General features: G+C 27.3%; 2 protein-coding genes across 6 annotated transcripts in view; one reads left to right on the top strand and one right to left on the bottom strand.

Moving 5' to 3' along the window:
• LOC127283298 (SUN domain-containing ossification factor) overlaps nucleotides 1–24,367 on the top strand; it is a 172,688-nt gene that overhangs the window by 20,209 nt on the left and 128,112 nt on the right. For 2 of the 5 annotated variants that reach the window (XR_007843331.1, XR_007843332.1), the window contains exons 7-8: nucleotides 8,025–8,226; nucleotides 9,600–10,017. Coding sequence is in view for 3 of the 5 variants with exons in the window: in XM_051308059.1 (XP_051164016.1) it covers nucleotides 159–275 (117 nt within the window). In the remaining 2 variants the exon portion in view is untranslated. Of the gene's footprint in view, nucleotides 1–158; nucleotides 3,032–8,024; nucleotides 8,227–9,599; nucleotides 10,018–24,367 lie in introns of those variants that run through there. The other 3 variants (XM_051308059.1, XM_051308058.1, XM_051308060.1) reach the window with 2 other exon arrangements.
• Nucleotides 3,147–6,099, bottom strand: LOC127283301 (eEF1A lysine and N-terminal methyltransferase homolog). The gene is made up of 8 exons (XM_051308069.1): nucleotides 5,915–6,099; nucleotides 5,731–5,853; nucleotides 5,371–5,587; nucleotides 5,044–5,262; nucleotides 4,681–4,937; nucleotides 4,237–4,601; nucleotides 3,967–4,148; nucleotides 3,147–3,881 (listed from the first exon to the last, which is right to left on the bottom strand). The coding sequence occupies exons 1-8, from the start codon at nucleotides 6,004–6,006 to the stop codon at nucleotides 3,336–3,338; spliced, it is 2,001 nt and encodes a 666-aa protein (XP_051164026.1). The 5' UTR covers nucleotides 6,007–6,099; the 3' UTR covers nucleotides 3,147–3,335.

The raw sequence follows: 24,367 nt of genomic DNA, 5'->3' as shown, positions 1-24,367 counted from the left end.
AGAGCAAATAATTATTTCAAAATTTTTTAAAAATTAATTTAGATAAAATTTTGCTTTTTAGAGAAATTAAATACTGTAAATAATATTGAAAAATGCTTTTTCTTTGATAAAGAAAAAAGATAAATTATTGTTAAAAATTGTAGATCAATTTTTTTTAGATATTCGTAATTTCTTGGAAATTTAACTGTGTTTTGGTTTTTTTTTTTGGCTTATTGAATATTTCAGGAGAATCAAAATTTGAAAGAGGAGAGGATACAAAAATGGAGAATAATTAACAATGGGATTTAAAAGAAAATTATTGTAAGATCTTGATCGATATAAATTCAGTTCACAATATTATATTGTGCAAATTTTTTATTTCGTGTTTTTCAAAATGTTTTATTTAAATATTTTAATATATTTTTAAAATATAAAAATATTTTAATATATTTTAAATAGTTCTAAAGTTACTTTTTAGAAATTATTTTAAACTATTTTACAGTTATTTTTTTGGTAACTATTTTAAACACGAAGTAAAATAAAATTGTGTATGTATGTGTGCGTGAAAAAAAAAATGTGGAAAATTTCTCACCCAAATTGACTAGATATATAAAAATGATTGTAGATAAATTTTAGAGTAGGTAGGATATCAAATTAACTCAATGGCGATGACTAATTATTAAATAACAATTGAAAATTAGAATAAGAGAATGATCTTTGCACAATATAAATATATAAAGATCATTCTCATTTGTAATTGTATATTTTAGTTTTATTTAAATTACCAAAGAGAGTTTTTTGTTTTGAATAAAGACAACAATAAATTGTTTTACTGAATCTCGAAAAATTCTAGAAATTTTTTTTTTTTGAAGATTGTTTAATTTCTTTAAACAAAAAAAAAATTTCGGAATTATAATTTTCGATTTGTTAATATTTATAATAATGATTAAATATACTTAATTATTTAATAATTATTTGACACTTAATTTGTATCATGAACGCACAATGTGTTTTTTTCCCAGTTATTGAAATTAAATATTAATTTTTAAATTAGACATTTTTTTTTTTTTTAATTCAGAACTGATCTTTAGGGGAAAAAAATTTAATTCTTTTGTTTGGTCCTTTAGAAAATAGATACTAGTCAATTCTTCTTTAAAGATATTTGATATTCGACTTTTTATAATAGAATTTTTTTTTCTCAAAATGAAAATTTAATTTAGTTTCTTTTTTTTCAAACGAAAGAATGAAAATGTGAAGAGTAAACCTTGCCTGAATTAAATGTCGTAGTTTGCAGTAATGCTCTCTGTGATAATTTGCTCCATAAAATGCAAATGAAAAATAAAAAAAAAATTTAAGGAATAGGAGCGATTATATATGAATACTTAAATTCTGCATGAAGGGCGTTCTATTATTTACGATTAATGTGCATTTATTAATAACTTTTTTTTTATGTAATTCAATTTTTGAGTCGTGTGTAGTTTTTGAAATTTTTTTATTTTTTTCTATATTTATCTCAAGTTTACCAATTTTATTTTGTTTTTAGCAAATGTACTTATTTTTTATTTAGTGTGTATATACAATACAATACACTGCATCTAAAATATTTATTTGCAAAAAATAAAATTGAAAATTTACTTTTCCATTATTTTTTTTTTCTCTCTTAAAACGAAATTGAGTCGTAGCATTCAGAAAATTAAAGGTCAATTTTTATCAGCAACAGTCTTTGGCAAAAATTGAATGACTGAGAAATGAAAAAGATAAAATTATATTTTATATATTATTATTAATTTTTTCATTAAAGTATAACATTTTTGTTTAGTAAAAAAATGTCTTTTTTCAATTTTTAATAATGATTTATTATTTTTGACAAAAACTGTTGCAGATATATTGTCTGAGTTCTTATTCACAATGTATATAAATATTTTTAATGAGTGAGAATTTTTCTAGGTCTCACTTGAAAGCTTCAATATTATACAATGACAATATAAAAATGAAAAACCTAAAAATATGAAAATACTTTGTTTATATAATATATATCCTCAAAATACCTGCGTGCGTGTGTGTGTCTTTTTTGATAATTTGATTGTCAAAAAGATTTTTTTTTTATTATTATTTAAATAAAGTTAAAATTTATTGATAAAATAGCCTAGTGAGAAAATTATTTTACTTAAAATTTTAAAGTACTACTTAAGTTCCTCTTATTCTTAAGTTATTATATTACTTATACAATATAAACAGTATTACAATATATTGTCTTAATTTTTGAATAAACATAAGTGATGATTTGTTTAAATCCAAAGAATTTTTAATTTGAACTTTGTTTAAAATTTCACTCAAAAAACGATTCACCGGTAAAATTTTAATTTTTAATTTTAAATAAACTTCAGCATAGAACAATTTAAAATACAGTGACAATAATTATGGATTTTTAAAATATTTTATTTGTAAATATTCCTTTTTTTGTTTTTTATTGTAAAGTTCAGTTTCGTAAAAGTAAAGAATTTTTAAATGGCTATTTTACCAATATTAGAATAATAGAAAATCCAGAATTGTAAAAATGCATCAGCATAATTCTATTACTAGATATAAATATATATTTAAATCTGTTAATAGTCGATTTGCTTGTGAAGCAAATTTCGATATTACATCGTTAGTTTGTATGTATTGTAAACAATTATTTATTACTCCATAAGGCTGTTATAAAGAAAAGAAAAAAAAAAGAAAATGAAAAAAAAGTGGATTCATTTTAAGAAATCGTCTCTCCCCAAGTGTTGATTACAATATTTCTCTGCGTATATGTGACATTCTATTTATATGAAAAAAAAAATAGTTTAATAAGTCACGTATGAGAAAATATGTTTTACATTATAAAAAGTAATGAAATTAATTCAATTTTTTCTCCTAGAAAATGAATTAATTCGTTATTTTACTTGTATGTTTCTTTATTTCGTCTGTTGTACTTGATAAATATAAATATGCTTTTATAAATATAGTATGTTTGTGAATTTTAAACAGAATGAAAAATAAAGTTGCCAAAATGGGTTAATAGTCACATTATTTTATTTTTCAATTTTTTTTTATTTCTTAATTTCTTAGAAATAAGAATTTTAAACGTATTACCCAAAACCCATCCATCACTCAAATTTAATTACAATATGTTTTATAAATATTTGTTTATTCATTTTATATTTACTATATTCTTATATACATTAATCATTATGTTGATATCAAAATTTTTTTTATATTTTACAAAAATGTATTTTAATTTTACCCTATTATTATACATTTTTTATCAAAAAAATTCTTTTAATAAAAATTACAATTTACAAAAGAATTGTAATTTTTTTTTAACAATTTCAATTTTCAATTGACAAAGTTTCCAATAATTTGGAAACATTAATTAAATCATTTGTGGATAATTTTTCCACCTGTGCTTGATTATTTAAATTAATTGCAGCTTTTTTTATTCTTTTATTCCATTCATCAATTATAAATGAATTCATTGAAGCCATTATAACTTCATTGACATCGCCCTCTAATGTAAAACTTGATATAAATTTAAAGACATTTTTTAAATTGTCAATTACACCTTGTCTTAATGCTTGATTTCTTATTACGAGATTTAATATAAAAAGTCCATCATTTGTTAATGATTTTGCGACTGTTTTTAAAACAGAATCATCAATAAATTGTTTTGGTGGACAACTCATACCAAGTGAACTATCTTTATTATCGACGTCAAATAAAATTGCGTCAAATTTTCTTTTATTTTCACTAGAATCGTGTAAAAATTTAATGCCATCATTTATTTCGACATTTAAATTTTCTGTTTGTACTAAACCAAAATATTCACTAGCAATTTTTAATATTTCCTTATCGATCTCGACTGCTGTTATTTTTAACTGTGAACAAAAATTAATTAATATTAAATAAAAAATATTAATTATTAAAATTATTAAAATTGGAAAAATTGAAAAAAAAATTTACCTTTGGAAAACAATGAGTCAAAAATGTGCAAAGACCACCTCCACCTAGACCAATAACAAGTGCTTCTCGATCTTCTTTTATGTTTGTCAATGAACTTACACCAAGGCTCATATAAATATGATGCTCGCAGGCTAAAAATCCGGGATCAATAATTTTCTTCATTTTCCCTCGTCTTGATTTTGCTGAGAAAAATAAATTCATTAATAATTAATACGTAATTTCAAAATGAAAATTCTTTTTGTTAATTTTTAAATAAAAAAAAATTCTTACAGATTGTCAATCTCGCTTCACTTTGAATAGTAAATTGATTATTTAAAAAAATTAATCGTCTATATATAACAGAATTTTCATCCTCTATTTCTTCCACGACATAAGCACCGCTCATTTCGCTTGTTCCTTCACAACAAATAATACGTTTTCCCACATCGGCACCAAGTGATAAAAATGGAATTTCATTAGCGCCAAGACCAATTGGAGCTAAATTTCTAACACTATCATTTATTTCTTTTTTTACTCCTTCCAAATTCTCGTATTTTTGTTCACGGCATAATATTACAATAGCCAATCTATCTCTTTGTGTGCTTTTTAAAAGTTGTTGTCTTCCTTCTTTTGTACTGAAGAACCAATCTGATTCTCTATTAAAAAAAAAAGATTTCAAATCAATTATTTTTGTTTCCATTGAAATAATCTTTAATTTTATTTTATCACAATTACCTTCCTTGTGGAACAATAAAAGCAGCGAATGTTTTTTTATTTTTTACTGGCTCATCGACAACATAAAGTGTATATCTTGGAATTGTTTCGCCAGCACGATATAAATCTAGAGAAACTTCCCCTACATCAGCAACACTTCCTTTATAAAGTGTATTGCAAATCAAAGCCGATTCTTGAGTTGAATTTACAGCTGATATTATTTCATCTATCAATTGAACACGTCTTGGTGGTCCATTATCTAAAGCAATTTCTAGAACCTATCAATAGTTAATAAGTCTTTAAAAAAAATACATTTTACTCTTATTTATTGTTTAAAAATAAGAATATTTTACTTATTTAAAATAAAAAATAAATGATTCGTACCGGTTGAGTCAATTTATTAAATTTTGTCGCAATTACTATAAAAACGGGAATTGTAGAACCCTCTTCTTCTTTCGTTTTCATTTCGGCTTCAAAACATCGCGATACTCGAAACATAAAACCAGCTGTAGGAAAATATGAAACTAATTTTTTAAGTATATGCTCTTGTAAAAGTGATATACAAACAAATCTTCCACCATTACGTAAAACACGCTGGATTTCCTATAAAAAGAAAAAAAAATTAAAAAATTTTTAAATTCGAACAACAATTAAACAAAAATTAAAATCAAAACAATTGCAAAATATTTTTTACTATAAAAAAAAGTTTACTTTAAAAAATTTGTCGACTATTTCTAATGTTGCATCCGTAGTATCTGGCATAATTGCATCCAAAGTACCTTTATCTAAAACGACACTAAATTTTTCATCTGGATAAGTCATTTTAGTGACGTCCATTACCTCATAACAAAGATCGGGTCTTTTCGACTTATTACATTCTCGCATTTGTTTAATAACCACCTCAGAAATGTCAACATTTGTGATGTTTCTGTTTAAATAAAATTTTAAAGACAATTACAATTTTAATTTTCACAATTTAAGTTGTAGAATATTTTCATTGATATATAAAAAGAAAATTGTCCCCCTTTTGAATATTGTATTTTATAATAAAAAGTTATGAATTAAATTTACCTGTAACCGGCATCATAAAGATTCATACTAAGAGTAGAATTTCCACATCCAACAACAAGAATATCATCTTTGTGTTTCATATATTTAAATAAATAGGAACATAATTCGGGATATTCACCGTACCTTGTAAATAAATAAATTAAGGTTAGAAATTGAAATAATTAAAAAAAAAACACCTATTTACCATTCAAAAGCTTTTCTTCCTCTTTTTTTAAAGAATGTATTCCAATATTCAGCAGTTTTAAATTCTTCATGAGATTTTGGTAAAAGATTCATTGTTTTTTCTATAATAAATTTGATAAATTTATATTATATCAAATTTGCAAAAACGTGACAATACCTAACCTATTCAGTTTGTTGACATTTTTTTTTATTGTCGTTTTGTAGTTCTCTTCTTTATCGACAGAACGTACTTTAGTTCTATAGTTACCATACGAGCCGCTGTGGCGCTAGTGTCTCAAGTCTAATATGACCGTTTCAAAGGCAGCACACTGAAAAGTTTATAATACAGAATGTTTTGTTTATAAAATAACAAGTTGTTTTTTAACTGTTGTGGATGAAAAATAAGTTACTTTAAAGTTTAAATCTGCCTCCTTTAATGAAATTAAATCATCAGAAATATGATTGAAGATCGAAATTTTGTAAGTTCTTTTACAATTTAATCATAAATAAGTGAAAATGTTCCGATTATTAATATCATAAATTGTTTATACTACACACACATATATGTCCTTTATTTTGTTAGTTGATTAATGTTATTTAATTATGAAATGAAGACAAATATGTTCTATATAAAATGAGAATTTCTAATTGCAAAATTCAGTAAAATTATTTATAGGTTAATTTTACAAATTTTTTCGAAAATATATTTTAGAAGTTTAAATAACCTAAAAATATTTTTAAAAAGTATTTATTTCATTCTACTAAATACTAATTATTTAATTTAATTATTTTATATTTTTTAATTTCCGATATTCCTAAAATTATTTTCTTCTTTTGTCTCTGCCTTAAGTTATGCAATTTGTTGTAAATTCTTGTATGACGGGTTGCATATCACAGACGAATACAAACAATTATTTTTTACTGACAGTTTAAAAATTATTTATTATAATTATATTATATTTTTATTTACTCAAACATGTATTTATACAAAAAATTATTATAATTTATTATTTATTATAAATTATTAATATTATTAATTTTATTATAATTATTAATAAATAATTTATTTTTTTAGGTATATTTCTAATTTATTCTGGGTTATAAAAAAGACAAAAATATTTTAAAAATTTCTATCTCAATTTTTGTTTCATATAAAAAAAAAAATTGTAATTAGACATTTTTCGGTACTAAATAGAAAGCTACCAAAAAAAGTATAATAAACCAACACTTTTAGCAAATTACTGATGAAAAAAAGTAAGTTGAAGCGCAAATTTCATGGTGGTAACATATAATCTACTCACTGTTCCCATCACTTGAGATTAAACGCGATTATTCTCGCGTTTAATCTCAAGTAATGGGACAAGATTACTTCTTTCAAGACACGGTGGAGGTCGTTTAATGCTTAATATTCCTTTTTTATTATATATACATATATACAGCCAAAAAATGAATAAACCTCGCGCGATATTTTGCCGACGACAAATGCGCGAAAAATAAAACCAAATGAAAACCCAGTGACCCGTTTTAACCGTATATATACAAAATTATATGGTACAAGTCACAATTGGCGACTGAATACATTTTTGGATTGCAAAACTGTAATTTTTGCGTTAAAAACAAAAAACAAAAAAACATTCCACCCGATTTCTTTAAAAGGAAAATTATGCTTTTTTACAAAATCAAAAAACAAAAATTCTTTTGGAGCAGATTTTAAAAATTCGAAATTGGTTATTCTTTTTTTGTTCCAAACAAAATTTTTTTGTATTAACCAAAAATTGAGATAATTCTTTAGTAAGATATCATTTTTTTTCGAAATCTTGAAAAATATTTTATGTTTAAAAATTTTTTTTCGATTTTAAAAACTAATTATTAAATTTATCTTTTTCAGATCCGATCATTTGGAGAAATGACGATCCAGCACAAAATCAAAAACAAAAATTCTTTTGAAGCAGATTTTAAAAATTCGAAATTGGTTATTCTTTTTTTTGTAGCTAACAAAATTTTTTGTATTAGCCAAAAATTGAGATAATTCTTTAGTAAGATATAATTTTTTTTCGAAATCTTGAAAAATATTTTATTTTTAAAAATTTTTTTCGATTTTAAAAACTAATTATTAAATTTATCTTTTTCAGATCCGATCATTTGGAGAAATGACGATCCAGCACTCGGTGCGCAAAGAGGAGAAATTTGAGCCATTTGAACTCGGTCTCCTTGTTAATGGTTATTGTTGAAATGAAAATTTTGATTTTAACCTAAAGGAGGGATCTCCGTGGACAAATGGCTTGATAAGTATCATCTGATTGTGATTGTCTTCACTGTGCAAAAAATTCTCTGGTGAATATTTATTAATTTTATAAAATATTCCCCACGCTATTACCTCAATATTCTAATATTGCAGTAAAATTGCAAAAATATCAAGAGGCAAAAAAAAAATTTTTTTTGAGACTCCTTTTGTGAGTAATTTTTTTCTTTACCAAAATCATGAAACATTAAAGCATAATTAAGTCGTTAATGGTGTCGACATTAAAAGGCCTTTTTTTCGACACGCGAATAACGAACGATCAAGCAAACGTGAATCAATTTGATATCCTTATTCACCTGCTCCACGATACGTGTAAATATATCGGTATATATATATGCTTTCGCCTCACACTGTATTGCGTCTGTGTTTGCGCGCTAATCGATGTAAAATCATATTTATACGTTCAAGCTTGTCTTCATGCGTCTCATTATTGTCATTTCTCTTTATGACTGACATAAAAATCATCAAAAAAAAGGAGAAAGCACACACAAGTGAGCAGATGAAGACAAATGAGTATAAATATAAAATTTTCAGGCCACTTGAAAATATTTGCGATAATAGTATATATAAAATAATAACTATTAAACGAACGCGTGGAAAATTATATATTACCCGTTAAACTGTATTTTAAACTAAAAAGCTTTTAAAATACTTTTGAAACATATTATTATTTTTTATATAAATGATTCAAATTTTTTTCGTATATACAAATACTTTCTTGGAAGAAAAGTTCAAATTTTATTTTATTTAGAATTTTTTAATATGGTTTTTTTTTATTTTTAGTTAGTTTTTCTAGATAATAATTTTTATTTTAATAAAAAATATTTTAAATAAAAATATATTAAAAATATAAATAAATAGGGTAAATGCACTAATAGCGGCGCTATTCGAGTCAAAACACCTTTGAAATAGAAAATTCGACATTTCTATTGTATAAACTCCATTTAAGACTTATTAAACTAAAAGCTTATGTTATTTAGATATTAAAAAAAATTTAACTTTATAAAAATCGATTATACTTCGATACTTTGCCCGCCGAAATTGGAGCCAATAGAAATCTTAAAAATGTTTCAATTGCGGCGCGGAAAAAAATTTGATCTCAAATAATTAAATTAATAATTGTTAATTGTTTAAATGTGCATCTTTATACGTAATTGTATTAAAAAAAGATTAAAATAATTTTTTTTAATCATTTTGCAACATTTATATTAAATATAATAGTAATAATAGTTATTTTTTATGAACGCGCCGTAATTGGTACACTTACCCTATATTTAATAAAAATAAAATTATAAATTTATATTTAAAATTTTTTATAAATATTACAATTTGTAGTAATTTATATTTATTTATTCTGTAAGTGAAAACAATTAAATAAAATTTTCGAAATATTTTGGGTTCGCAGGTATAATGCCACAAAACAATGATTCCCTCCGGGAGACCTCTGTTTACATTTCGAGATAGTTGACATTGAGGGTTGGAAACAATGGACCCCAATTTGAATAGCAGGTCATAAATGCAGTGAAAATTAAAATTTATTTAAATAATATTGAAAAATATACTTCATTTAAATAATGTGAATCGTTCTCTTAACAAGTTTTATATTTCTTTCTCTTTTTTGTTAAAAAATTATTTTCGGGAGTGTTCGAATTTTCTTAAAACCGCGTTCGTTCAATAAAAAGTATTTAAATATGTAATATAAGTTTTTTCGGGAGTGTTCGAAATTCTTAAAACCGCGTGTGAGTGATTTCATTTTTTTCTTCAAATGGAAAATCTCTTCAGAATGCTGTTGGGAAATGAAGATCGAGCAAATGGAATTCAAGGTTAGATTTAAAATTTTTCAAATTAATAATTTATAAGCAAAATGATTTTTGAGAACAATTATTTATAATTTCAAAATTTAAATTAAAAAAAAAAATTAAAATTACCGCGTGTATCGCTGCAATATTTTTGCGCGATTTTTTCGTTTAAAATTATCTTTTAAATTGAAACAAATTTAAATAAAAAAATTTAATTTAATAAATTAGATAAAAATTATTCATTTAATAAATATAAAGTATTGAATTTTCAATCGAAGATTAATATAAATTCTATTTTATATAAATTTTTCAAACTAAAAAAAAAAATTGGTTTTTTGGACCATTTTACATTGAAAGATGATGAATGAGAAGATTACAGAAGCGAGGTAGTTTTTGATCGAGTACACGTGCCTCAATATGCGATTAAAAAAAAATATATAAAAAAAAATGTGGGGGCGCGCACTTATCGAGCGAATATGTTGAGAATATATATATATATGTATGTATACGTTAGACCTGGTGATTACTTATCAGAATTTATTAATTTCCTTGATGGGTTTTGAGCTGCTTCGAGTGACAGATTGTACCCGAGTGTGTACTCGCGTATGTCACGGTGTGCTCTTATGATTATAAACTTGATGAAACGTGGCGCGCAAACGAGCGTAATTCGATTCGCAGCTGCACTAAAAACGTAGAAGGAAGTGTACCTGCTTAATAATAATGAGGCACATTTTAAAGAAACACCGACATTCTTTTGCGCCTTTAAATCAATATTTTCCTATATACATATATGCTAATAGATTTTTTTTTATTCTATTTTAAATCTTCATGATTTTATCATTACCATTTAATGCTCTCGAGAATAAAATATAATATAGAAAAAATATTAATATCAAATTAATCATAAATGATAATTTCATTAAAAAATTGTATATTTGAATAAAAATTAATTAACCTAATAAGCGTGAAATGAGAAAAAAATGTAAAGTAGGAGCACAAAAAAAAAAACTGTTGACAACATGAATTTTGCTTTGTGTGATAAATCCTTTCTTTTTTTAGACTTTTGATAAATAAAATGTTTGAGATAAAATTTAGAACCTTAAAATGTTAAATTATAACATAAAGAATCACGAAGTGTGTTCTCTGTGACATTCAATTTTAATAAAAGTCCTCCCCCGACTAACAATATATATATATATAAGCAAAGGGGAACCTTATTCTGAAACAAAACTGTGATCCCACGAGTCTCCCGGTGGCAAAGTAAATAATTACTTTTTAGAGTATTCTCATGAAAACACTTATGACACACTATCACGAAGGGGAATTAAAAAAAAAAATTAGTAAAAAACAAGATTTAATGTTGTCACTCCTACTTTGCAAAACGTACCTAGGTTCTTTTTTTAAAGATGAATTTAATTTGAAACTTATATTTTTGAATAAAAAAGTAATTTAATAAATTCATTTTAGTAAAAGGATAAATAAATTAATTTTAAATTTAATATTTAATTAAAAATTTTATTTCAATAAAAATTACAATTAAAAATTTTGAAAAATCCAATTGTATAATTTAAAAAAAGAAGATTTATTTTGAGCTAAAATTTTTTTATAAATCTTCTTGATTATTTTTAATTATTGTTATTATTTAATAACATTATTGTGTTTTTTGATCCATAAAATTTTTTTTGAACTAATTTATTTTGACACGTACAGTGTATATAAATGTATTAACATCAGCATTCCGGTATAAGCACTCAATAAAAAATTAAATATTCTTATTAAACCAAAAATTAAAAAACACGATTTCTTTCAATATATCGCGAAACATTGTGGAATTTAAAAATTTCGTTCGAAATTTCCCCCGTAATATTACTTTGAATCACCCATTTTATTGGACCATATATACTAAATGAATTCCGAGATATTTATAAAAAAAAAAAATTCAATTTTCAATGTTTAATATTATGTAAATAAGTTCTTTAGCCCGCATTCTCCAAACAGTTTCGAGGTTTTTGAATTGATCTGGACTCTCGACGAGATAATTAGGCGTAAACTTGATAACTTTAGTATATTCAACTTCTTTTATACACTCATTTGTTGCACTGTGCTTTTTTATATTTAGATTTTTTTTTCCTTTTTTTTGTCTCTTCCGGCGATAATGACGTTCTTAAAATCATTAAGTAATGTGTTCACCACTTTCGATTATTGCAAAATTAAGATTATACATATATATACAAAGTTTATATTTTCTCACCATATATTACAATATTACAATCAATATATAAAATATATGGGGCATTACAAATGAAATTTTTATTCAAAATATTTTTTTGAAATTTTTATTTAATTTGATAAAAATTATGAAGGTTTTCTCTTAGTAATTTAAATTTAAAACAAATATCATTTAATTGACTCAAATAATAATTATTTAATTATTATTATAAAAATAACTACTTTCGTAAAAACTGAAATAATTTCTTTTTGTAAAAAAATATTTTCTTATTTTTGTTCTTACAGATTCGAAAAAAATATCTAAGACAAAAAGAATTTGAATAAAAATCTCACATGAAATGCCCAATATATATTTTTGAAAGCATGAAATAAGCAAAGTTTTTTATATTTGCAGTAGGGGAGACCGAGGAGGAAAGTAACAGAGGAGGAAAGTAACAAAGCTTATAACTTTTAAACAAATTATCGGATAGACATGGTTCAAACATATTTTTAGTCGGCACTGTTTCCCCTTCCTCCTCCATAGTGTGTCTGAGCCTGACAGGAAAGGTTAGGTCTGATTCCGGTGTGACGTGCAGAAAAAACGTCAAAAGTAAGTTTTCGTTCAAATTTTCAAAGTCTCGTATTTCTTTAATTTTATTGATTTTCAAAATGTGCCTTTCGTTATTTTGTAGCCTTATTATCTGTCTTTAAGTTGTGCTTAAACAAACAATTTAACATTTGTGTAGTTTTAACTTTTTTGTTGACATACAAGAAAAAAGCGACCGAGGAGGAAAGTAACACGCTACTTTTCTCCTGTTGTCGATATTGTCCATGTTTTAACTAATGATTGAAGCAAATCGTATTTAATTTTACGAATAACAGAGATTTATTTAAGAAAAACCTGTGATCTAGGTAAGCATAAAATATCTTTAAGAAAAAAAATGAGCTAAATTCATAAAATGTTCGAAATATGTCCCAAATATGTGCCAAATAAGTATAAAGGGTACTTAAACATTTATGTGTTCCTAATAAAAATATTTCTAATTAATAATAGTCATTAGTCTAAAGAATTTTACATAATTTGATACTGTTACTTTCCTCCTAGGAGCTTGTTACTTTCCTCCTCGGGGGTGAGGAGGAAAGTAACAGATGAAGAGCTTGCGTAAAAGTTATACTGTGAACTGTCAATTTATTATAAATGTTTAATTCAAATTTTATTTAAAAGGTGAATGTCCAAGCTTTCATTTAATATATTGGACAAATTTATCCGACAAATATTTTTAATGCTAGCATAAAAAAACTGATTTTTGTTACTTTCCTCCTCGGTCTCCCCTAGTGGAAAAAGTTTATAACAAAAGTTTTATATTCCTTGTTTAATTAACTCCCTTATATTACATACATACAAATTTAATTTTTTTATTTGCGAAATAAACTAAAACTTTTGGGTTATGAATTTATTTTTCTTAAATATATGTATATAGGCAAATTGACTCAATATATAGTGATATGTATAGTGAAACAGGCTTCATTAACGAATTACTTGGTAAATATTTGAACAATGAAATTAGGACATTTTATTTGTCATTATTAGACCTTTGAAGAGTTTGGACTAGATTGTTAATTTATATTAGTAGGGTCATGTCATTATTCCAATTCGTGTTAAACGCGATCCCTGTTATATTTAAACGTATGAATTGAACCTTATACCACCTTTTATGTGTACACAGCGATCTATTGTCTATATACAGGCTCGCATTTATTTTCTATACTGGTTTATTGTTCGAGACTTTTTGCTCATTTTTTTGGTGGTATTCCGAAGCTATTATATAGCAAATTTAATTTTTCGAAAATTTTTCCATATTGTTTTTGAGTGTAGCTCAGCATCCGCTGGACCAATCAAAAAGTGCGCCATACATTTTTTGTTCGAGACTTTTTGCTCAATTTTTTGGCATTATTCCCGAGACATTATCCCGCGAATTTAATTTTTCGAAAATTTTTCCCCCAATTTTTTTAATTGTAGCTCAGCATCCGCTGGACCAATCAAAAAGTGCGCCATACATTTTTTGTTCGAGACTTTTTGCTCAATTTTTTGGCATTATTCCCGAACAATTATCTAGCGAATTTAATTTTTTGAAAATTTTCCCAAATTATTTTTGAGTGTAGCTTAGCATCCGCTGGACCAATCAAAAAGTGCGCCAAACATTTTTTGTTCAAAACTTTCTTCTAATCACTATGGCGGTATTCCCGAACGATTATCTAGCGAATTTAATTTTTTGAAAATTTTTCCAAATTTGTTTTTTACTGTAGCTCAGCATCCGCTGGACCAATCAAAAAGTTCCCCACACATTTTTTGTTCGCTACTTTTTGCTAAAGACAGTTATGGTATTCCGGAGCGATTATCTCGAAAATTTAATTTTTCAAAATTTTTTCCGAAATTGATTTGAGTGTAGCTCAGCATCCGCTGGACCAATCAAAAAGTGCGCCATACATTTTTTGATCGAAACTTTTTCCCTATTTTAATGGCGGTATTCCGGAGAAGTTATCTCGCGAATTTAATTTTTCGAAAATTTTTACCCCAATTTTTATAATTGTAGCTCAGCATCCGCTGGACCAATCAAAAAGTGCGCCATACATTTTTTGTTCGAGACTTTTTGCTCAATTTTTTGGCATTATTCCCGAGACATTATCTCGTGAATTTAATTTTTCGAAAATTTTTCCCCCAATTTTTTTAATTGTAGCTCAGCATCCGCTGGACCAATCAAATAGTGCGCCATACATTTTTTGTTCGAGACTTTTTGCTCAATTTTTTGGCATTATTCACGAACAATTATCTAGCGAATTTAATTTTTTGAAAATTTTTCCAAATTTGTTTTTTACTGTAGCTCAGCATCCGCTGGACCAATCAAAAAGTTCCCCACACATTTTTTGTTCGCTACTTTTTGCTAAAGACAGTTATGGTATTCCGGAGCGATTATCTCGAAAATTTAATTTTTCAAAATTTTTTCCGAAATTGATTTGAGTGTAGCTCAGCATCTGCTGGACCAATCAAAAAGTGCGCCATACATTTTTTGATCGAAACTTTTTCCCTATTTTAATGGCGGTATTCCCGAACGATTATCTAGCGAATTTAATTTTTTGAAAATTTTTCCAAATTTGTTTTTTACTGTAGCTCAGCATCCGCTGGACCAATCAAAAAGTTCCCCACACATTTTTTGTTCGAGACTTTTTGCTCAATTTTTTGGCATTATTCCCGAGACATTATCTCGCGAATTTAATTTTTCGAAAATTTTCCCCCAATTTTTTTAATTGTAGCTCAGCATCCGCTGGTCCAATCAAAAAGTGCGCCATACATTTTTTGATCGAAACTTTTTCCCTATTTTAATAGCGGTATTCCGGAGAAGTTATCTCAAGAATTTAATTTTTCAAAATTTTTTCCGAAATTGATTTGAGTGTAGCTCAGCATCCGCTGGACCAATCAAAAAGTGCGCCATACATCTTTTGATCGAAACTTTTTCCCTATTTTAATGGCGGTATTCCGGAGAAGTTATCTCGAGAATTTAATTTTTCGAAAATTTTTCCCCTAATTTTTTTAATTGTAGCTCAGCATCCGCTGGACCAATCAAAAAGTGCGCCATACATTTTTTGTTCAAGACTTTTTCCCTATGTTAATGGCGGTATTCCGGAGAAGTTATCTCGAGAATTTAATTTTTCAAAATTTTTTCCGAAATTGATTTCAGTGTAGCTCAGCATCCGCTGGACCAATCAAAAAGTGCGCCATACATTTTTTGTTCGAGACTCCCGGGTTAAGACTTTGGCGGTATTCCCGATCAATTATCTCGCAAATTTAATTTTTCGAAATTTTTTCAAAAATTTATCTGAGTGTAGCTCAGCATCCGCTGGACCAATCAAAAAGTGCGCCATACATTTTTTGTTCGAGACTCCCGGGTTAAGTCTTTCACAGTATTCCCGATCAATTATCTCGAAAATTTAATTTTTCAAAATTTTTTCCGAAATTGATTTGAGTGTAGCTCAGCATCCGCTGGACCAATCAAAAAGTGCGCCATACATCTTTTGATCGAAACTTTTTCCCTATTTTAATGGCGGTATTCCGGAGAAGTTATCTCGAGAATTTAATTTTTCGAAAATTTTTCCCCTAATTTTTTTAATTGTAGCTCAGCATCCGCTGGACCAATCAAAAAGTGCGCCATACATTTTTTGTTCGAGACTTTTTCCCTATGTTAATGGCGGTATTCCGGAGAAGTTATCTCGAGAATTTAATTTTTCAAAATTTTTTCCGAAATTGATTTCAGTGTAGCTCAGCATCCGCTGGACCAATCAAAAAGTGCGCCATACATTTTTTGTTCGAGACTCCCGGGTTAAGACTTTGGCGGTATTCCCGATCAATTATCTCGCAAATTTAATTTTTCGAAATTTTTTCAAAAATTTATCTGAGTGTAGCTCAGCATCCGCTGGACCAATCAAAAAGTGCGCCATACATTTTTTGTTCGAGACTCCCGGGTTAAGTCTTTCACAGTATTCCCGATCAATTATCTCGAAAATTTAATTTTTCAAAATTTTTTCCGAAATTGATTTGAGTGTAGCTCAGCATCCGCTGGACCAATCAAAAAGTGCGCCATACATCTTTTGATCGAAACTTTTTCCCTATTTTAATGGCGGTATTCCGGAGAAGTTATCTCGAGAATTTAATTTTTCGAAAATTTTTCCCCTAATTTTTTTAATTGTAGCTCAGCATCCGCTGGACCAATCAAAAAGTGCGCCATACATTTTTTGTTCGAGACTTTTTCCCTATGTTAATGGCGGTATTCCGGAGAAGTTATCTCGAGAATTTAATTTTTCAAAATTTTTTCCGAAATTGATTTCAGTGTAGCTCAGCATCCGCTGGACCAATCAAAAAGTGCGCCATACATTTTTTGTTCGAGACTCCCGGGTTAAGACTTTGGCGGTATTCCCGATCAATTATCTCGCAAATTTAATTTTTCGAAATTTTTTCAAAAATTTATCTGAGTGTAGCTCAGCATCCGCTGGACCAATCAAAAAGTGCGCCATACATTTTTTGTTCGAGACTCCCGGGTTAAGTCTTTCACAGTATTCCCGATCAATTATCTCGAAAATTTAATTTTTCAAAATTTTTTCCGAAATTGATTTGAGTGTAGCTCAGCATCCGCTGGACCAATCAAAAAGTGCGCTATACATTTTTTGATCGAAACTTTTTCCCTATTTTAATGGCGGTATTCCGGAGAAGTTATCTCGCGAATTTAATTTTTCGAAAATTTTTACCCCAATTTTTATAATTGTAGCTCAGCATCCGCTGGACCAATCAAAAAGTGCGCCATACATTTTTTGTTCGAGACTTTTTGCTCAATTTTTTGGCATTATTCCCGAGACATTATCTCGCGAATTTAATTTTTCGAAAATTTTTCCCCCAATTTTTTTAATTGTAGCTCAGCATCCGCTGGACCAATCAAAAAGTGCGCCATACATTTTTTGTTCGAGACTTTTTGCACAATTTTTTGGCATTATTCCCGAGACATTATCTCGCGAATTTAATTTTTCGAAAATTTTTCAAAAATGTTTTTGAGTGTACCTCAGCATCCGCTGGACCAATCAAAAAGTGTGCCATACATTTTTTGTTTGGAACTTTTTGACTATTTTATTGGTGGTATTCCCGACCGATAATGTCGCAAATTTAATGTTTTGTAATTTTTTCCAAATTTGTTTTTTACTGTAGCTCAGCATCCGCTGGACCAATCAAAAAGTGCGCCATACATTTTTTGATCGAAACTTTTTCCCTATTTTAATGGCATTATTCCCGAACAATTATCTAGCGAATTTAATTTTTTGAAAATTTTCCCAAATTATTTTTGAGTGTAGCTCAGCATCCGCTGGACCAATCAAAAAGTGCGCCATACATTTTTTGTTCGAGACTCCCGGGTTAAGTCTTTCAAAGTATTCCCGATCAATTATCTCGAAAATTTAATTTTTCAAAATTTTTTCCGTAATTGATTTGAGTGTAGCTCAGCATCCGCTGGACCAATCAAAAAGTGCGCCATACATTTTTTGTTCGAGACTCCCGGGTTAAGACTTTGGCGGTATTCCCGATCAATTATCTCGCAAATTTAATTTTTCGAAATTTTTTCAAAAATTTATCTGAGTGTAGCTCATCATCCGCTGGACCAAACAAAAAGTGCGCCATACATTTTTTGTTCGAGACTCCCGGGTTAAGTCTTTCACAGTATTCCCGATCAATTATCTCGAAAATTTAATTTTTCAAAATTTTTTCCGAAATTGATTTGAGTGTAGCTCAGCATCCGCTGGACCAATCAAAAAGTGCGCCATACATTTTTTGATCGAAACTTTTTTCCTATTTTAATGGCGGTATTCCGGAGAAGTTATCTCGAGAATTTAATTTTTCAAAATTTTTTCCGAAATTGATTTCAGTGTAGCTCAGCATCCGCTGGACCAATCAAAAAGTGCGCCATACATTTTTTGCTCGAGACTTTTTGCTCAATTTTTTGGCATTATTCCCGAGACATTATCTCACGAATTTAATTTTTCGAAAATTTTTCCAAAATGTTTTTGAGTGTAGCTCAGCATCTGCTGGACCAATCAAAAAGTGAGCCATAAATTTTTTGTTCGAAACTTTTTTCTTATTTTATTGGTGGTGTTCCGGAGTAGTTATCTCGCAAATTTAATTTTTCGAAAATTTTTCGGAATTTTACTTGAGTGTAGCTCAGCATCCGTTTGTCCAATCAAAAATTGCACCATACATTTTTTGAAGGCAATTTCCTTGTTAAGAGTTTGGTCCTATTCCGGAGCGATTATCTCGATGTTTTAAAAAATGCGGAATAGCACTAATGTCTTAACCCGCAAGTCTCGAAGAAAAAATGTATGGAGTACCTTTTAATTGAACCAACGGATGTTGCGATTGGTGAAAATAAAGTTTGGGATTTTTTGATATCTTCAAGATAATTTTCCGGGAATTCCATGATAGTCTTAATTTAATTATTGAAGTAGAAATTAGATATTAACATTTTTTAATTTAATAACTAGAATGGTTATTATTATAAATTTCATTAATATTTTTAATGGATAGAAATTGAGACCCACCATACACAATATTGTAGCAGTCAATTTTTTTTGCCCTAAACAAGTTTAGGTACACACTAATTTAAAAGTATCAAATTGATACCAAAAATATCAAATTGATATAAAAATTTGTATCAATTTGATATTTTTGGTATCAATTTGATAGTTTCAAATTTGTGTGTATGACAAAGTTTTATGTTGACAAAGTATTAAAAGACATTGAGACCTCAAAGGAGTGTGTGTATTAGACAATTTTTCTATGTATACTATATAAAGTTTAATACAAAAATCGCATGCAAAGTGGTAATTTGAAAAAAGTTATAGAATTAATTGTCGCGAGGATATAATCATGTCTATGAAACTGTAGAATTTCGCTTTTGTGTTATTCAGTATATACATATATATTTTGTTAGCTCGAAACCAAGGTAAACAGAGGTTTAAATTATGATATCACAGAGTCACATCTTTCATATTTTAGTGCAAACAAAAGTGAACATGCCATTTCGTGAAAATACCGCGATTGCTAATCAAATGTCTCAAACTATCATTGTTTGCATATATATAAGTCTTGTGTATTTTGGCCCTATCATTAATTTTCTCTCTGCACTTTCATTTCGTGTCAAGGCTCATCTTTTTTTTTTTTATTAAAACAAAAATAATCCCTTATTCTATAAAATAATTTATTTTTTATTTCTAAATTTTTTTACAAAATTTGTAACTTTTATTTAAGATAAGAAAATAATTATTGTTTCCGTTAATTAAAATATTAAATTACAATAACTAATTCCAATGGTTAATATAGGAAAAGTTACATTGCTGATTCGGATCTTTAAGTAATTTTAATTTATTTATTATTTTAAAGATTAATAAAACATGTGATGATTACAAAAAGGTATACTTAAAAAAAATGTTAATCGCATCTTTCTATATTAAAATTCAACACGTACCTTTTTGTTCTTACTGTAATTGAAAGGGGTGGTAGTGCTGTTGATGACGATTTTATCATCACAGATCGAAAGTCAATCTCTGATGTTGGAAATTATGTGAAGAGAACGAGATAAAGTTAATAAAGCCATAAACTATATCCAAAGCCTAAATTACGATATGAGATGAGTTGCAGAAGGCTCAATCTTTCTTTATATATATAATAAAACATTCTATACATGTCACACATGCTTTAAACCAATCACTTCCGGAATGCGTGTACTCGCGCGCGCGCGCGCCTTAAAAAACATGCGGCACAAAATAATAATTATTAACGAGAAAATTACTGAAAAAAAGAATCATAAAATCAATTTAATGTTAAATATCATCGTATAGTGAATGTTCGATATTCATCATTTGTATGTGAAATAACAAAGGACCGGATTTGAGTGGTCAAGTAAATTTTGTATATCTTTTGTACCTATTAAAAAGACAATTCTTCAATTGTATGGAAAAATACAACATATTGTGAGTTCTTTGAACTTGATATATATATGGATTTTGAAGAGGAGGAAAAAAGGAGTTAAAATTTTTAGGGATATAATTTTTGAGTGAAAAAAAAGATGAGGTGCGGGAGGGTGGTATAAAGAAGGTGGAGAAGAAGGATAAGGATGAAAGTCTGTCGAGAGTGAATTGACTCGTAAGGGCACGTGCCCATTGAGATTGGCCCTTGTGTGCGGTTTTTTTTTTTTTTATTTTTTTTTTGCAAGGCTTTTGCGGAGTGTCATCGCACCCGAAAACAGCTGCTCGTATCCTCGGGGCTTAGCCGGGTGCCCTTGCTTTTAAACCCGCTTCTTCTTCTTCTTCTACTTCTTGTTCTTCTTCTCCCTTCCCGTCTATATCTGACAAATCCGATCTTCCGCAAAATAAAAAAAAAAAAAAGAAAAAAGAGCCACCTTCCAACGGTCAATGAACTACCGCCAAGAAACGACTTTAAAATGTCCAATTTGCGGCCTCATTAATATTTCATACACTTGATTATTCTTCGACACGTCTAATATATCTATATATATAAGAACGTTTATTTTGAAATTTCGGGAAAATTTTTCTTCTTTTACATTCAAATTATACTCTTGGTATATAACAATTTCAATAGAATGTACGTATTTATAGCCGCGAGACAATGATTATACTTTTTTGAGGAAGGGATTTGATAAATATTACAAACGATAGTTTGGTAAATTTTACTTTCTAAATTAGAATTAATAAATTACAATACAAAAAAAATTTAATTAATTCAAATAATCGACTATTATCAAATAAATATTTTTTTTAGCCAAATAATTTTTCGGTATTTTTTTTCAAATATAGAAATTATTGGTTCGAATATTTATTTAATTCAATTATTTTAAAATTTGGTTCAAGTATAAATATTTATTTGATAATAGTCAAGTAATCGATTATTTGAAATAAAAATTTTTCCCCCACTTTCGTTACTTTAAAAAATCAGGCAAAACGAATTAAATTTGAATTATTGGGATTTAGCACTTTGCAATTATGGAAATCAGAATTTAAATAATGAGAAATCTCTTTCGTGCGGGGTTGTTTAAAAAAAAAAAATTTTTTTACTTGGAGAATCGAATATATAAGAAATACTTCCGCCCATTGGCTAATTACAGTTGGAGGTTGCGCGGCAATTAGCAATTGCCTCTTCGCGTTAACGAATGGGTTTGGGATACATCGACAACATAATTGCACCAGGTAGCACATATAAAAGTACATATGTAAAAGTTGCCGTGTCAAAACACGCGAAAAATGTTTCTTTTTTTTTCCCTCATCCAGAAACATATCATCCATCCATTCATTCGAGAAACATATCTGCGTTGTATATATACATGACCACATTCATCACCGTTAATTTCAGTATATTCGATGGAAATATCGCGTTGAAACACGAATCCACACTTTTTAATATTGAACTAATTTTTCACCGATTGACGAGTTATCGAAAAATTTATGTGAGTTTAAAGATATGTATTTTTTCTTCTTGCGGGGTTATATTTTATATTTGCATAAATGTTTTTACAAATTGTGTGAATGTTCGGCGAAAATCTTGTTTTGTGAATATAAGTTTCTGTGTATGTAAAAATTTATTCGATTCATTTTTTTTTTTTTTTAATATTCGTAAGTCGAGATTATTTAATTAGTTATCGAATTCCAATTAAGTTTAATGATAATTAAATATTTAATAATCGGGTTCAAAAAGAGTAATTCTAAATTTATCGAATCCGTAATTAAGAGATAAACTGAATTTTGTTTTTTTCAATTTGCCACCATAGCAAAATTTTCTCATTAATATATAGGCACAGTAAATAAATTTACTGTAAAAGGTTTAAATTATTTTGTTGTTTTTTTTATGCAGCTGCTGTAGCAAATTTTTTCAGCAAACATTTATTAGCATCTGTATTCATTTTTATTAGTTTAATTTTAAGAATAGAAAAGTGTTTAGATAACAATAAAACCTATGGTTGTAGCATTTAAGAAACAAAAATTTTTCTGTTGCTTTAATAAAATTTTTTAGTTGACCCATCCGAATTTTATTCTTAAACAGATTTATTCTTAAACGTAAGAGTAAAATTTTGGTATTTTTTCTGTTTCTTTTCGATTTGACGAGACGAACTAATTAAATTATTATTTATATATCCTAATAGCGTCGAGTATCGACTGAAATATTGTAAAATAAACGAAAGATTACATTCGCAGGTTGCATGTTAGCTTTTCTTTTTTTCCTTTTTTTTTTTTAAACTGGGTTGTTTGTACCTTTGGGTGGTTTTGCAACAGCACATTATTTACACTAGGTGTCGTGTTACGGGCTCATAGTCTGTTCACGCAGTAGCATTGCCACTTATCTCCAGAGCTTTAAATGATACTATCTCTCTCACGAACACGAATTGTCAACGGCAATAGGCTCATAATAATTTCTCATGACCCAATATATTATTCTGCAATATTTTTTTATTATCCCTTATATTTATATAGAAAAACTATGTAATTCTTTATTATTATTATTGTTTTCTAATCATTATACAAAAATTCGAAGAGTATAATTATTATAGGCAAAAAAAAGAATTATACATTTATGGGTTTAAATCTTCTTAAAGATGTGAGACTCGCACCATAAATCCAGGATTAGGTTTAAATAAAGTCACCTTCTCCAATTACCCCTTCTTATATATATATATACTTGAGGTATATACGTAATAGTGTGTCATCTAAAGTCGCGTAATTCAAAAACCCCAAGTGCAGCTGGTCACCAGCATGCTAACGTGTATAACTTTGCCCGTATGCACTCAGCAATCCTCTTCTTGATTTTTTTTTCTTTTTTTATTTTCGAAAGAATTTCTTTCGACGAAATCACTACACAACTGCCACTTCTTTTTTTTTATGAACGACTTTATTGTTTAAAACATTTTTATTTCTTTTTACTATTTTATTTTATTTATTTTTTTATTGTACTATTTATTTTTACTTATTACTATTAAGACTTCTTTATATCTATATAGTTGATTTTTCTACTTTGAATTTTTACACATTTAGATTTATAATTTAATTTCAATTAATTTTCATAATTAAATTTTATATCATTATATAATTTTACATTATAATATTATAATTTATTATTTAATTTTATTCATTTAAAATCCTTTTGTTTTATTTGACGAATTTTCCTAATGAAAATTTTTTTTTCCTTGTTTTAGGTATGGATTGTTTTACATCAATGACTTTTATCAGGTATGATTTTACTAAATTTAATTTGTCTAACCGTGCCTCCGAAACTAAAAAAAATTTATTTATTAAAATAATCAGTTATTTGTTTATTAATAAATAAATATTTACTTGAACCAAATAAATTTTATTTGAATTAAATAAGACCAATAATTTTTATATTTGAACCAATAATTTTTCTATTTGAACCAATAATTTTTGTATGTGAACCAAATAATTTTTGTATGTGAACCAAATAATTTCTGTATTAGAAACAAATACCATTCAAATAATAATTATTTAATACATATAAATATTTATTTATGATAATAAATAAACGATTATTTAAATAAAATAAAATTTTCCTTGA

The sequence above is a fragment of the Leptopilina boulardi genome, unplaced genomic scaffold (assembly GCF_019393585.1).
Source record: "Leptopilina boulardi isolate dan_hultmark-lab unplaced genomic scaffold, ZJU_Lbou_2.1 LbouV2_31, whole genome shotgun sequence".
NCBI lineage: Eukaryota > Metazoa > Arthropoda > Insecta > Hymenoptera > Figitidae > Leptopilina > Leptopilina boulardi.
This window is presented reverse-complemented; position numbering and strand designations above follow the sequence as displayed.

Excerpts from the sequence above, each read along its gene's own strand:
- LOC127283301 (XM_051308069.1), bottom strand. The coding sequence starts at position 6,006 with ATGAATCTTTTACCAAAATCTCATGAAGAATTTAAAACTGCTGAATAT. Across the intron at positions 5,263-5,370 it reads TAGTCGACAAATTTTTTAAA|GAAATCCAGCGTGTTTTACG; the intron begins GTAAACTTTTTT and ends TTCTTTTTATAG. Across the intron at positions 4,602-4,680 it reads TTTATTGTTCCACAAGGAAG|AGAATCAGATTGGTTCTTCA; the intron begins GTAATTGTGATA and ends TTTTTTTAATAG.